Source organism: Lissotriton vulgaris, chromosome 2_1 (assembly GCF_964263255.1).
Source record: "Lissotriton vulgaris chromosome 2_1, aLisVul1.2, whole genome shotgun sequence".
Lineage (NCBI taxonomy): Eukaryota > Metazoa > Chordata > Amphibia > Caudata > Salamandridae > Lissotriton > Lissotriton vulgaris.
In genome coordinates this window covers 1,823,051,524-1,823,066,434 of record NC_141687.1, presented here as the reverse complement: position 1 = coordinate 1,823,066,434, position 14,911 = coordinate 1,823,051,524, and the positions used below count along the sequence as shown (strand labels likewise).

The 14,911-nt window shown below is 50.6% G+C and overlaps 1 protein-coding gene across 2 annotated transcripts in view; it reads left to right on the top strand.

Moving 5' to 3' along the window:
- SPG11 (SPG11 vesicle trafficking associated, spatacsin) overlaps window positions 1–14,911 on the top strand; it is a 639,585-nt gene that overhangs the window by 495,319 nt on the left and 129,355 nt on the right. For both annotated transcript variants that reach the window (XM_086957913.1, XM_086957912.1), the window contains exons 36-37: window positions 1,323–1,430; window positions 13,963–14,131. In XM_086957913.1, coding sequence (XP_086814039.1) covers window positions 1,323–1,430; window positions 13,963–14,131 — 277 coding nt within the window. The remainder of the gene's footprint in view (window positions 1–1,322; window positions 1,431–13,962; window positions 14,132–14,911) is intronic.

Genomic DNA, 14,911 nt, shown 5'->3' with positions numbered 1-14,911 from the left:
GGAGAGTACGCCTCCCCCCTTTTAAGTCAGAGGCCACCGAAGTCATTTGCGGCGTTCCACAAGGATCTTCGCTCAGCCCTACCCTCTTCAACGTATACATGAGCCCCCTCGCAACCATCGTACGTCAACACAACCTCAACATCATCTCCTACGCTGATGACACTCAACTTATCCTCTCACTCACCAAAGACCCAACCACCCCCAAAACTAACCTTCATGAAGGGATGAAAGAAGTAGCCGAGTGGATGAAGCACAGCCGTCTGAAACTGAACTCGGACAAAACGGAAGTCCTCATCTTAGGTGCATCACCTTCCGCCTGGGACGTCTCTTGATTGCCAACGGCCCTAGGAAAAGCTCCCATACCGACGGACCACGTACAGAACCTGGGCATCATCCTGGACTCCTCTCTCTCGATGACCAGACAAGTCAACGCCATCTCATCATCATGCTTCAACATCCTACGCATGCTCAAAAAAACATTTCGCTGGATCCCCACCAAAACAAGAAAAACGGTCACCCACCCACTGGTTACAAGCCGTCTGGACTACGGAAACACCCTTTACGCCGGCACCACCGCAATACTGCTGAAAAAACTCCAACGCATCCAAAACGCCTCAGCCAGACTCATACTAGACATCCCCCGCACAGACCACATCTCCGGTCACCTGAAAGACTTTCACTGGCTCCCCGTCAACAAAAGGATAACGTTCCGTCTCCTCACCCACGCACACAAAGCCCTCTACGAACTTGGACCCGATTGCCTCAACACGCGCCTAAACTTCTACACTCCCACCCGCCAACTGCGTTCGTCCAACCAAGCCCTCACCGCTGTGCCGCGCATCCACAAAGCCACCATGGGGAGAAGATCCTTCTCCTACTTAGCGGCCAAAACCTGGAATTCCCTTCCCATCCACCTCCGCATTACCCAAAACCACCAAGCCTTCAGAAAACAGCTTAAAACCTGGATATTCGATAAGTAAACCTCCCCCCCCTTCTTCAAGCGCCTTGAGACCCTCTGGGTATGTAGTGCGCTATATAAATTCTGACTTGACTTGACTTGTTCTGGCTATCATTGCATGGACAGTAAAGGAGGAAATTGTCCAGTATGGTAGGTTAATAATTCTTCTGATGGATGGTGTGCATCATTCAAGTACAAGGGGGTGTTTTTGTGAGCAGTATGCCTTTGCTGGATTCTGTTGGGTTGGGTGTTGTGCAGTGCATCAGTGGGTGACCCTTTTGGGATGAATGGTGTGCACTCTGTAAATGCAGCCTGCCTTGCATGCCCACCCTGGGCTTACCTACTTTCTGTTTCCAATCCCCAGGTGCGGCTTCTCACCGGTATTGGACGCTATAGTGATATGACATACATCTTTGATTTGCTTCATCGGAAGCATCATTTTGAGGTGCTGATGAGGAAAAAGTTGGATACGGTAGGTGTCTTCTGAGTAGGCTTAGGGATCAATTCTTAACATTACAAGTCAGTGTTCCATTCAGCTTATTTGCCTGTATTATATTCATGTACTCTTATCTGAGGTATAATCTATCCCTCCTGCACCTTGGTGCTCATGATAGTGCTGTCTTCCCCCTTCTCTGTCCATACACCACAGTCTATTTATTTATCAAACCAATTCATTCTCTGAGTCCCTTTAATCCTTGACATTTCTAGAATGATGAACACTTGGTGAGACTGATGAGTTGAGCATTGTGTTAATTAATTCCTTTGCCTCGCTCTTTTTTTTGATAATCAAATGTATTGGTTTTCTGAAACAAAAATACATCAGTAGCAAATCAAGCACATTATTAGGGTGAAGTACATTCGGGAGAAGTCGACAGAAGCATATGAGGCACAAATGGAGTGAATACGACATTTGCCTACAACTATACATGTACAGGACATAGTCAGACCCCTCAAGCAGGTAATAAGTTGAACCATTTACCCCACACCTTGCCGAAGAGTTCGGGACATCCCCGGGCCTCAAAGCGGGGTTCCTCCTGGGGGCCACACCAATCCAATCCCCTCCTCCATTTCCGCACAGTAGGTGACTTGGCCTGGGACCAGAGCGTTGCTATATCTCTCTTCGCCACCGCCGTTTCCAGAAAGCGCTTATAAGCCCTGGATCTGTCGAGGCCATCAAACACCCCCAAGAGCAGGCGCATAGGGTCGTGGGGAACCTCCCACCCAAGGGCCCGTGTGAGTTCGAGCTCCACCCCTCTCCAGAACAGCGCCAGAGCAGGACACTACCAAACCACATGGTAGAAATCTGCTGGAGCGTGACCGCAGCGTGCACAGGCCAGGGAGGGTCGCATGTGGGCGCTGAAGAGGTGTGCTGGAGTGAGATATGCCGTATGGAGGTAGTAGAGATGGACGAGGCGTAACTTGGAGGATGTTGTCAAGGTCTTGGGGGCCATAAGGGCGTCTCTCCAATCCACCTCCTCCAGGGGACCCAGCCACCCCTCCCAGCGGGCCCGAAGCCGATCCAAGGATGCGGGACCATTGTTCACCAGGGATTGATAAATTTGTGACACCCCACCTCTACCCAAGTTCCCCATCATCACCTGGACTTCCAAGGGGCTGAATTCAGGGAAAGAGGTGGGAGACTGAATGTGTGTGTGGAGGGCATGTCTGAGTTGTAAGTATTTATATAATTGGGAGGGGAGGAGGGCATGGCGTTGTTGTAGGTCTGCGAAATATCTGATATGGTCCTCCGCCCAAACGTCTCCAAGTAACGAGATCCCAGCGACGGAAATCTTGGAGGGATGAGACGTCCCCCAGCCAAGCTCCACTCCACAGGGGTGTCTGCTTGGTGAGTTTCCGGTCCCACTTTACATGGCGGAGGGCTGTACGCCAGGGCGTGAGCACCGTCCTAGTGACAGGGGGGTGTAGCCTGCTGCACCGGGCTGCCATACAGGTATGCTTGTATTTGCGCAAAATCCAATACCCTGAATTCCACCCGGTACGCCGGGTCAGACCAGCCACCTGCGAACCAATCGTGGATCACGATGAGCCTCCTGGCCAGGTAGTAGAGGTGGAGATTAGTCACCCCCATGCCCTCATCGAAGGGGGGTAATGAGACAATATGCTAGAGACAGTCGCGGCCTCCCGCTTCCCCATAGAAACTGGGTGAAGATGCAATCCAATTCTCTGAACCAGCTGCCTGGGAGGTGAGTGGTGATATTTTGTAGCATGTATAGGAAGCGGGGGAGGACCATCATTTTAAAGAGAGCACTCCTGCCCAGGCGGTTGAGGGGGAGGGGTTGCCATTTCTTGAGATCCGCCTTGACCCTAGCGACCAAGAGGGCAACATTTAGAGCCCACTCGAGTTCCGATAAGAGGGTGACCCACACACCCAAAATCTTGAAGGATTGCCTTCGGAGGGGAATAGTCGTTTGCCAGTCAAAGCACACCTGAGATGAATGCACAGGGACTAGGGTGGATTTCGCCGGGTTGAGTCGGAGGCCAGAGACCCGTACAAAGGCAGAAAGGGCATCTAGGCATCTGGGACCGGAGCTTTCTGGGTCTGCCAGGAAAAAGGAGGACGTCATCTGCATATAGGGCTATCTCGTCAATCTGAGTCCGATCCCAGGCCCATCCACGGATGAGGGAGTCCTGGCAGATGAGGGCCACCAGGGGTTCCGTCGCCAACACAAATAGAAGCAGCGAGAGCAGGCAGCCCTGACAGGTGCCCCTCCGGATGGGGATCATCTCAGATAGCTTGCCGTTAATGAGGACCCATGCCCTAGGGTTACAGTAAAGTCCCCGGATAAGGCGTCGGAAAGGAAGGCCGAAACCCATCCCTCCAGCACGTCCTCGAGCTAGCTCCAGTCCACCGTATCAAATGCTTTTTCAAAGTCTATGAAAAGCAGTGCCAAGTATGGGGTTAGGTGATGACGGTGGGCAAGGGCCAGGTGGAGGCGGCGTATGCAAAGTCTGGTACACCTGGCAGGCATGAAGCTGCATTGGTCGGGATGGACCAAGTCTTGCATGTGTGGACGGAGCCGTTGGGCCACTGCAGTGGTGAACATTTTTAACTCTGTAATAATAAGAGAGATCGGGCGATAGTCCGCGCAATCAAGGGAGGGCGGCTGCGTCTTTGGGAGGACCATAATAGTGGCCACATCAGTTTCGGGTGGGAAGGACCCTTCTTCTACTACGTACTTAAAGAGCTCTGTCAAATGGGGAACCAATTCGTCATGGTAGGTCGCGTAATACTCCTGGGGGTATCCCTCAGGCCCGGGCGTTTTGCCAGAGTGCACCAGTGAAATTGCCCCGTGTATCTTTTCTGGGGTAAAGGGGTGGTCCAGAGTTTTGGAGACTGTCTGGGGAAGACCGGGCAGCTGGGTTCCGGTCTTGGCCAACACATCTGCCAGGGAAGTACGAGGAGGGCGGGCAGCATAGTAGACCGCCTAGTAGCCAGCGAAAGTTTGGACAATGGCAAGGGATGTCACATGGTGGATCCCGGTTTCCGCTTGAATCTCGGGTTTCCCGCAGATCTCCAGTGACTCCCAAATTACTCAATCCATGGGTGGGCCGCGGACGGGTCGGCAAGGCGTCAGTCCGCTCGAAAAGAGGCCTAACGCACAGCAATGGTGACAGCAGGTCACTGGGAATGTTAATCCCGGTCCTGATGGTAACTGTCGGCAGCGGATGATCGATTAGGAATTCAATTTGAATACAGTCATCCTCATTCAGACATGAGCCTCTTTCTGGCGTGGTTAACATCAACCCCACAATGGGGAGTATCCTTGTCTAAATTCATCAGCTAATGTCCTACTCCAATGCTCCAAACAACACTAGCTTATTAGCTGCCACTCCAATCTCTCCTGACCAGTCAAAGCCAGTACTCCATCTGAGGCATTCATGGCAAAATTAATATTAATGGTTACAAATGGGGTGACACGTCCACACACCTCCAAAATCAAGCAAAATATGTCCTGGTGTTCTCAAAGACCACCAGTCCAACCTCTGCCTACCTTCCAGCCAACATCCTATCTAGGCCAGCCGGCCCAGCTTTGGGGGTAGGAGAAGGAACAGTGACAGAACACAATATACACATCAGACACATCCCCATGGCTCCTCCATAATTTGACATTTCTGTTGTCCTCAATGCATTCCTCTGACTTTGCGGGTTCATGGTATCATATCTCTAGTCTCTGCACTTGTGCTGTTAAGTGCAGAGTATTTTTGGAGTATATTTCATCTTGTGGTTGAGAGGTTCTGTTAATATTTTAGCAGCTGTAATTGTTTGATATCAAAGGTATTCTTCTTTCCGTAGTCCAGTAAAAACTATTTACGCATAACGTTTCTATTCGGGGACGTGGCCGGACGAGCAGCGAGATGGCCGCCTAAAGCGCGAGCTCCGCCGGCTGCATCTTTTATCCTATCAAGATCCTTAATATTCCCAAGCAGACACCCATGCAACCAGTGTGCATCGGCGGCGGAGCTCCTGGGGCATCGGTACTGGTAATCCTGACTCCCGTGAACGCTTGGTGCACACAGTAACTGTACCTGATCTGGTGACCGGAGGGAGCCCGAATTGTCCACAGGCGGCGCCGGAGTGAGAAGCCGGAGACAGCGGCTACGCAATGTCGCGGCTTCAGAGGCCCGACTGCGGGTGCGCGACGGAGCGCGGAACACCCCGGCGACATCAAGGCGGATGTTGAGGTTGGTGCCGCTTCAAAGTACACTGCAAATACCCTGCAAGGAGGCTCCCGGGAGGCGGCGTGGGCATTGTGGCGCTGGCACACAGGGAGAATCATCCACATCGGCGGCCGCCATTTTGGATCGGGAAACCACCGCCCAGCAGGCTGACCCAGCGGAACCCGCCTCGAGATTGCCTGTCTCACCAAGCGCCAATCTAAGTTAAGTGCGCGCTTGCGGGGGGCTGTTTGTTGAGATCCCCGACACGCTGACGGACATCAGTGCGTGGCTGGCCCCCCGCTACATGACCTGCGTCCGTGCTTCCTTCCCCGATGGTCTGCAGGGGTGTACCCCTTGCCTGATGATATCCTGGAGCGCCGCGGAGTGGGGGCGAGGCACTGTACCCCAGTGGACCTGCCGTGCAAAGATCGCCGAGGCTGGGCGTTCTTGGCCCCGGAGCTGGGGCGTGCCGCTGACTGCCCACCGCCTGTCACCCAGCCCTACGCCAGGTAACACACGGAGAGCGGCTATCCGAACAACACCTATATTGCTTCTGCTGCTTGGACCACTGGTGGGGACCCTGGGGCGCTCGGAGGGCCCCTCCTCTCAGACCCCGAGTGCGTTCGTGAGGGCCTCAGTTCGCCTAACATCGGGGGGGCAGATCTGGTACTTCTGAGCTTGGGCTGCTGTCCTGCGCTTAAGCATGGGTAAAGGCGCCCTCCGCCAATCAAGGCTCACGTTTGAGCAGAAGAAGACGTTGAAGCAGGCTGATCAGGATACCGGGACGCCGGGGGGATCCCAGCAGCAGGTACTTCCGGACATTGATGTAGCGGCTCTGTTGCTTGAGGTGCGTTCCAGCCTGAAAAGCATAGACGCAAAACTCGACAGCATGGCTGCCCAGCTGGAGGGGGTGAAAACAGAAGTGGCTGCCCATGAAACTCGCCTGGACTGCCTCGAGAACAGAAACACGGAATGCTGCGAGCCTGACTTCGCGTGAAGCGGTCGCTCCACCCTTCCTCCTGACTACATAGCGCTGAACCGGTATCGTAGCGCTGACCCCACCACTACCACAGCCTATATTTAAATAATACCTGTTTCGCATTAGCACCCGCTCTGCTGCGTAGCGCTCCACATTGCTCTGTGTGTACCACCTAGCATTCAGAAAGCAACTTAAAACTTGGATATTCGACAAGTAGTTCCCCACCCTTCTTCAAGCGCCTGAGACCCTCTGGGTATATAGTGCGCTATATAAATATTTTGACTTGACTTGACTTGACAAATTGCAAACTTGGAGAAAACCATTGAGACCCTTAGCGCAAAGGCGGATGACCTTGAAGCGCGTTCCCGAAGATGTAATGTTCGCATTACGGTCATACCGGAGACAACGGCGATGGGGAAAATGGAGGATTTTGTGTCTACACTCCTACATGAACTTTTTGACCCACACCTGTCCCCGGTGTTCACAGTAGAACGTGCACATAGATCCTTGGGAAAGAAGCCTCCGCCGGGCGCTCCGCCCAGACCTATCCTCGCTAAACTCCTCAACTATCGAGACAGGGATCAAGTGCTCCGATTAGCGAGGGAGAAAGGAAGGATAACGCACAAAGGAAACAACATCTCCTTTTATCCAGATTTCACACCGCTCGTACAAGCTACACGTAAGGAGTTTTTGCCTGCCAAGAAGCTGTTACTCCAGGCTCGGATCCCATACTCCCTCATGTACCCAGCCAAACTGCGTGTAGTGCATGATGGCACGACCCACCATTTTCTGGATGCAAAATCAGCCTTAAAATTTGCAAGGCACGTCTGCCACCCTAGGGCCCAGAAACAATCTAACACTGGTGCGGACACTGATAATCCTATGAGTGACATAGAGTGAGATCCCCTGACCACAGCGATGTCGGACAAGCCACCTGGTTGGACAGTTACCCTACATTTTGTCTGCACTCTGTCTGTTTGGGATGAACATCCCTATATGCAGCCACCCTGTGTTGGCAGGGGTGTACGCTCGAGATGTCCCGCCTCCAAGGGGTGTCTCCCATATCTATATTGTTCTGTTGTTGGTGCACCCTTGGCGCATTAGGGGGGGTTTTGGCACAACCTGTTTGGGGGGTTGTTGTGGGTGGTGGGTGGGGCTGGGCCGGGAGTTCTTTGGTGTATCGTCAGATGTATTGTACGCAGAAGGTTATACTGACCATCAGAATGCGCGCTCAAAGTCGGGTTGCAGAGGGGCTTGTGCTTGGTAATTGCAATCAATGGGAGTGACCAGATTCCTGACATGGAACATAAGGGGCCTAGGGGACCACAGGAAGTCCAGACTCATGCACGGCTACCTACTCCGACATAACATAGACATCTGTTTCCTGCAGGAGACACACATCAACTCCTCATGCTCTCCCAGGCTTAAACACTCTAGGTGGGGCTCGGTGTACTCGGCCATTTATTCCAACTATGCTAGAGGTGTAGCCATTCTTCTGCGTCGCGGTGTAGATTGGAGGGAGGAGTCTGCACTAATGGATGAAGCGGGCAGATATGTTGTACTGCACGGGGTTCTGATGGGCAAGGAGGTGGTGATGGTCGCTATATATGGTCCAAATGTTGACGACCCGGAGTTTTTCAGAGAAATTTGGGCTAAGATTGATGTCGCTGGCTGTTCCACTATCATATGGGGTGGAGACTTTAACGTAGTGCTAGAGGACACACTTGATAGACAAGGCGTGACTAGACACCCACACCCACAGGCACGACAGGCTCTGAAGGATGTCATATGCGAGGGTTCCCTTATCGATGTGTGGAGGGCCCGCAATGCAGATGTGAGAGTGGGTAATGTATATCCGCACACCATGCTGCCTGGTCCAGACTGGACTACTGGTTGGTCTCGGCGGATGTAGCCACTTGGACCACACGAACAGATATACTGGCCCGATCCCTGTCTGACCATGCCCCCTGTTTACTTGAGCTAGACATTCCAGACGTCCCGAGAACCGCTTTCTCTTGGCGCCTTCCACCAGATGCCTTCCAGGATGCCGCCTTCAATGAGGAGATCCGGCAAGACATAATTGACTATTTTGCTACCAACACTGGCTCGGTAAAAACTGATGCTGTCCTCTGGGACGCATTTAAGGTGGTGATAAGGGGGCAGTGTATCGCGCGCAGGGCTGGGGTCCTTAAGTCTATCAGGAACACACTGGCAGCGATGGAGGGCGAGCTGAAGGACCTTGAGCGGTCGTTTTGCGAGACTCCGTCCCCTGCACTGGCGGTGAAGATCAAGGCCAAGTTATTAGACTTTGCTGAAGAGGCGCAGCTTGAACTGAAATTCCTGGGGAAACAGGCTGAGGCCTGCAGATATGGCGAAGGAGATAGACCGAGCCGCACACTAGCCAGGATGATTAAAACCACTTCCCCTCCCACACGAGTGCACACCTTAGTTGACAGCGCAGGAAAGACATTGACGGACCAGCGGGAGATACTAGAATCCTTTGTCACTTACTATGCTACACTATATAAATCCGCACATAGCACATCAGAGGAGGCCCTGGGGGCATTTTTGGACTCTACAGCGCTTGTGTGGTTTAACAATGCACACATGCAATACATGGACCGCCCCGTCACAGTGCAAGAGATCGCGACCACCATTAAAGCGCTACCACTAAACAAAGCCCCAGGGCCGGATGGCCTAACGGCAGCCTTTTACAAAACATATGCAGAGGAGCTGGCTCCTCACCTACACGCTGTGTTTGCTGAGGCGCAAGAAGTGGGGATACTGCCGGACTCGATGAGGGAGGCCCTTATTGTCACACTGCTTAAGCCTGACAAAGATGAACAATGCATGGATTCTTATTGCCTATTGTCTTTAATTAATGTTGAAGTCAAAATCTATGCTAAGATAATAGCTGATCGCCTCCAACCTCTGCTCCCACATGTGGCTCTACCGGATCAGTCTGGGTTCATACCGGACTGCTCCACTACACATAACTTGCGCAGTTTTTTCTGCACTACATTACCTCCACCCGGACACTCAGGCGGCTGTGGTGTTTCTCGATGCCACAAAAGCCTTTGATTCCCTTGAGTGGTCGTTCCTGTTCACCGTACTAACGCGCATGGGATTCAGTCACCTATTCATAAATCTGATTCGCTTATTATACACCGCCCCTAGTGCCAGGATAAGACTAAATGGCATGGTTTCAGACCCATTTCTAATCTCCAGAGGAACTAGGCAGGGCTGCCCATTGTCCCCCCTCCTATTCGCCATCGCTATGGAACCACTTGCAGCTAGGATCAGACAGCACCATACAGCAAGGGGCATCGCGTTCAGCTCCCACAGCCTGCTCATATCCCTATATGCAGACGATGTGACCTTGTATGTGAAAAACCCGAATGAGAACCTCAATCCGCTACTACGGGAGTTTGTCAAATTTGGTGGCCTGTCCGGCGTCTCCATGAACTGGTCCAAGTTGGTTATATTTCCTCTAACTGATGGCACCACAGAGGTACACTCAGACTATCCCCTCCGTTGGGAGGCCGATGAAGTGAAATACTTGGGGGTTTGGATCAGTAGAAAGATGCAAGAGATCTGGAACCTCAACTTTGGCAGAGCGGTCACCTGGCTGGAGGGCAATGTAGCGATTTGGTCCAGACTTCCCCTCTCTTTAGCGGGTAGAATTGCACTTGCGAAAATGATTGTATTACCTAAGTTCCTCTACTTATTTGCCAATGTGCCAATTCCACTGACTCAACACTTTTTCACGCGCTTGCGCTCCAGCTTATTGGCACTTGTTTGGGCGGGAGGTCAGGCCAGAGTATCATGGGCGCTGCTGACGCTCCCGCTGAGGCAGGGAGGTTTGGGGGCACCGGACATGCATCTATACGCACTCTGCGCATAGGCCGTATACTTACATTTTTGGGCCTACCCTACGCCTTACCAGCCGCATGTGGCAGTGGAAATAGACATGGTCTCTCCACTTCCGCTTAATGTGGCACTATACTACAAAGCCCCTAGGCCATCACTGGATATCAACACTGCGGATATACTCCGCTGGTCCTGGAGGGAGCTATTGAAGCGGTCCTCCGTTCCCCTGCTGTATGCGCCCGCGGTGCCCCTTAACCACAATCCTATGTTTCCATGCCTGGGGGTCAGCGGCGGTGACATATCAATTGCTGGCACCACCTTGCGCACGTTTGAAGACGTATACTCAGGGGGCACATTCCTGGAGTTGCCCGCAGAGCCAGAAGACCACCCGATGTCTTTTGCTGACAGGTTCACACACCACAGACTCAGGGCTGCGTGCAGGGCGCTCTGGGAGGGCTTCCCGAAGAACCACCACAGATACTAGCACTGCAAAACATACTGGCTAGGGCTTCCCGCAAAAAACTTGTGTCCAGGCTATACAACTCCATGCAGGAGCAATCCCCCTTGGTGATGCCCAGGTCGCAGCAATTATGGAGTGGCGAGCTAGAGGAGCCTCTGACGGACGAGCAGTGGTCGTTCTGCTGTGGGCAGCTGCTGGCGCTATCCCCGAACTATAAACTTAGGCTCGTACACTTCAAATTCCTACATAGATTCTACCGCACCCCGACATCTCTACACCGCATGGGAATCAAAGAAGATGACAGGTGTTGGAAGTGTTGAGCTGAGGGAGCTTCATTTTTGCATGTGGCCTGGCACTGCCCGGCGCTCTTTGAATACTGGATTGCAATATTTGATGCTATTAATCAAATCCTTGGAAGAGCTGATGCCCCATCGCCGCTGCTGGGGATTCTGGGCTGGGTCGCGGACACTGCAGCTGGAAGCCGAAAGCTCCATGCATTGTTGTTGCTCTATGCCAAGAGGAGGGTGGCCGTTACCTGGGGGCGAAAAACTAAACCTAAGTTCAGCGGTTGGCTGGCTGATGTGACATACGGACATGCACAGCTGGGCTCCTACTGGGAATTGATGCCGCCTAATGCACGCCCCAGAGACATTTGGGAACCATTTCTGCAATGGTCACGTGCCAGACCATCTCCGCCAGTGACTGCTCCTGGGAGCCCAGTTGTGCACTCCTAACCTGATGCTCTGTTTCTGACCATGCTGTGATGTGTCTGCTGGTGGGCGTCGGGGCTGGTGTGGATGCCTGAGCAGTCGGGATTTCGAGTTCGTAACCCTGTGGCGCTAATGGGCACTGCGGGAGTTGCACTGCGGTCCTGCCTTGGGCTGGCGTCATCATGCTATAACTCTGATTGATTGCCGTTCTGAACCTGACAGAGCGCAATGTTATATTTACATTTTATTCCAACTACTGCTGCTAAGTTTGATTAAATTAATGATCGCACTGACGAACACCTATGTTATTGTTAGTAATGTTTAAATGCAAAAAAAGAAAATGAAAATCGCATCCTTTTTTCCTTGTATTACTAAGCAACAACGCCGCATTACACGTGCCCAGAGTGCATTACTTTTAAACTCACGATACTACTGTTGCCTTCAAGATATGCAAATGCTCAATATACATTATTTTCAACAAAAAAAAAAAGTTAAAAAAAATCGTGAAACCTCAAGCATTCACAGTTTGGTATGCCTTATGCTCCTCATCATTACAGAATGCATCCTTCTGCAGCTCACAGTAGCCTTCGTCGCGGCCGGCCCAGATGGGTTGTAGGCGGCTTGCCGTGTTAGACTCATGCTTTCTTTTTCCCTTTTTTTCAGTAAATGATTTACTTTAATGACACTGTCGAAGCTGCCGGCCTGCGATTCCAGGTTGTAGGCGAATGAAGCTGTGTAATTGTTATCTGCCTCAATAAAGGTTTTCAAAAAAATAAAAAATTAAAAAAACATAACGTTTCTATTCAGATATTTGCTACTGACAAATTTTGCTGGTGCAGTCCAGTTCCCTTTACTTTTGTTCCTAGTGATAAGCAAGCTATACTAGCACTGCCTATTGTGCCAGTTAATTTCAAACTCATCCCATTTAAATTTGCACTAGCAGTAGCTGGGATTTCACTCTGTCCGCCGTACTGCTCAAGCTATGCCGAACTGAATTATTTGGAAACTACATAGTCGCATATCGGAACAATGTTGGCTGCCAGAATGATCATAACACTACCCCTCCTTAGAAAATATTAACCATAGGTGAAGCTGTGACCTCTGTCAACAAGGACCAGTACCGCTGACCCTTTTATCAAAATAGCCCCATACTACATACTAATGAGAACATTTCAATTGATTTGTTCTCCTGCGGTAGCTGAGCACAGATCCTTTGGTGAAGGAATGTATGCCTCTTCCTAGCCTGTCTCGGGTCTGTCTGAACCCTGACTGGATATTTCCTTCAGTTCTACTAATAAAAGCCTTCCTGTTCATAGACTATATTAATATTATGTTCTTGTTCGGTTTTGGGACACTTGGATACTCTATTGGAAGTCCATTGCTATCCACACATAGTCAGTGCACCACACGGTTGTGTCAATTGCCCTTCATTTTCTGGAGTCAAAATGAAGAAATGAACAATTGAAAACTCATCATGTAAATGTAAATGTCCAGTATTTGTAAAGCGCGAACAATTACCCAAAGGTGTCAAGGCGCTGGGGGCTGTCAGGAAGATTAAGCGAGCTATTGCCCCGAGTCACATGGTGCTGGGCAGACCCCTGCCGCCGGAGCCGGGGATCGAACCGTGATTCCCAGCGTCAGTCGCCCTGGCCGCTGCGTCACACCTCTTCCACCAGTGGCGCTACATGTGAGCATGCAATAGTGGTCTCTTTATGGATGCTGAATACCAGGGCCCAAGAAGGAATGCCTCAGGCCCTAATATAGGAGACTATACCTCGCGTTTGTTACTGGTCATAAAATTGAAAAAAAGGTAGATGATAGAATGAATTACATGCTTACTTTTTCCATTAAATAGTAATGCCCATTACTGATTTCTCAAAAAAGCTTACGTTTAAAGTTCATTCCTTTAACTCCCATCTGGTGGCTAGGGCCAGTTGGGTGGGGCAGAGATGTCACATGTTGTAATTTCTTCTCTGATGTTGGTGGAAAGTCTGCGGCATCTGTGTTACAGAGTTGCTGTAGAGGTTACGAGTTAAGAAACCATGTACTGATTGATTCCATTTTCTCCCTCTCTCATCTTTCTTTTTTCCATCCACTCTTGTTTCTCTCTCCCCTCCCTTTTGCAATCTTTCCATTCATCTTCCAATATCCAACTTTCCCACGTGTGTCTTCGTTCCTCTCCTGTCATATTCCTCCCTTCCTATCATCATGCTTTCTTGCTCTCTGACTCATGTATTTCATTATTCTCTGCCTTTTTTATCTTTATCTCTCCTGCCTCTATGCTAATGCTGTCTTTTCACTTTAGACAGGGGGCCTGAAAACAGCTTTGCTGGATTACATCAAGCGCTGCCACCCTGGAGACAGCGAGAAGCACAACATGGTAGCCTTGTGCTTCAGCATGCACAGAGAGATCGGCGAGAACCATGAGGGGGCAGCAAATGTCCAGCTCAAGCTCATCGAGTCACTGCCATGGGGTGTGTATCCTTCAGACTTGGGGATTGATAGGCGGGCGGCAATCATGAAACTTCACATCTTCTATTAAATTTTGCTTCCTCACATTTCCTTTGGGTGTGGTGGTCCAGTAATTCATGACCAATGAACTATAGTCCTTCTCTTCCTTGCAGATCACTGTAATGCTGGTGCATTCTTCCAGGTTGCCCAGATTCCATGAGCAGAGTATCAATTTAAATGAAAAAAACGGAAATTCGCCAGTTATAGTTTATTGAGGTAACTAGATCTTGTGCCGACACTTAGCCCAGTGTTGTCATTGATTATGTTATTTGAAATGTTATCAGTTCTGTCATCAATTAGGTCATTGAACATGTCATGAGTGATGCAGTCTGTGAGGTCCTAAGCAGAGCATGGTGGAGGCACAAATTCAAGTTAGCTCAGTAAACTAGAACTGGTGAATGTCTGTTTTTTCAGTTTTAACTGACATTTTTACTTAACTATAATGTTGTTTTAACTTTATTTTAACTAAGTGAATTTCTGAGGGTTTTTTTTTAAATGTAAAGTAGCATATTATGATCGTACCTAACTATAACGCCACTTTAACTTTTGTTTTTTTCAGTGAAGGTCTAGGTTTTTTTAGGATGTAAAGTAAGATGTTATTACCATACTCAACCCCCTGCTGGTGACCAACCCCTGCCTTGTGAGGCTTGGGATTGGGCTCAGGGCCTGGCTCTGCATTCCCACCCCACCCCACTCCACCCCGCAGGTGGCTCTGACGCCTACAGCCTTCAACCGTGTGTGGC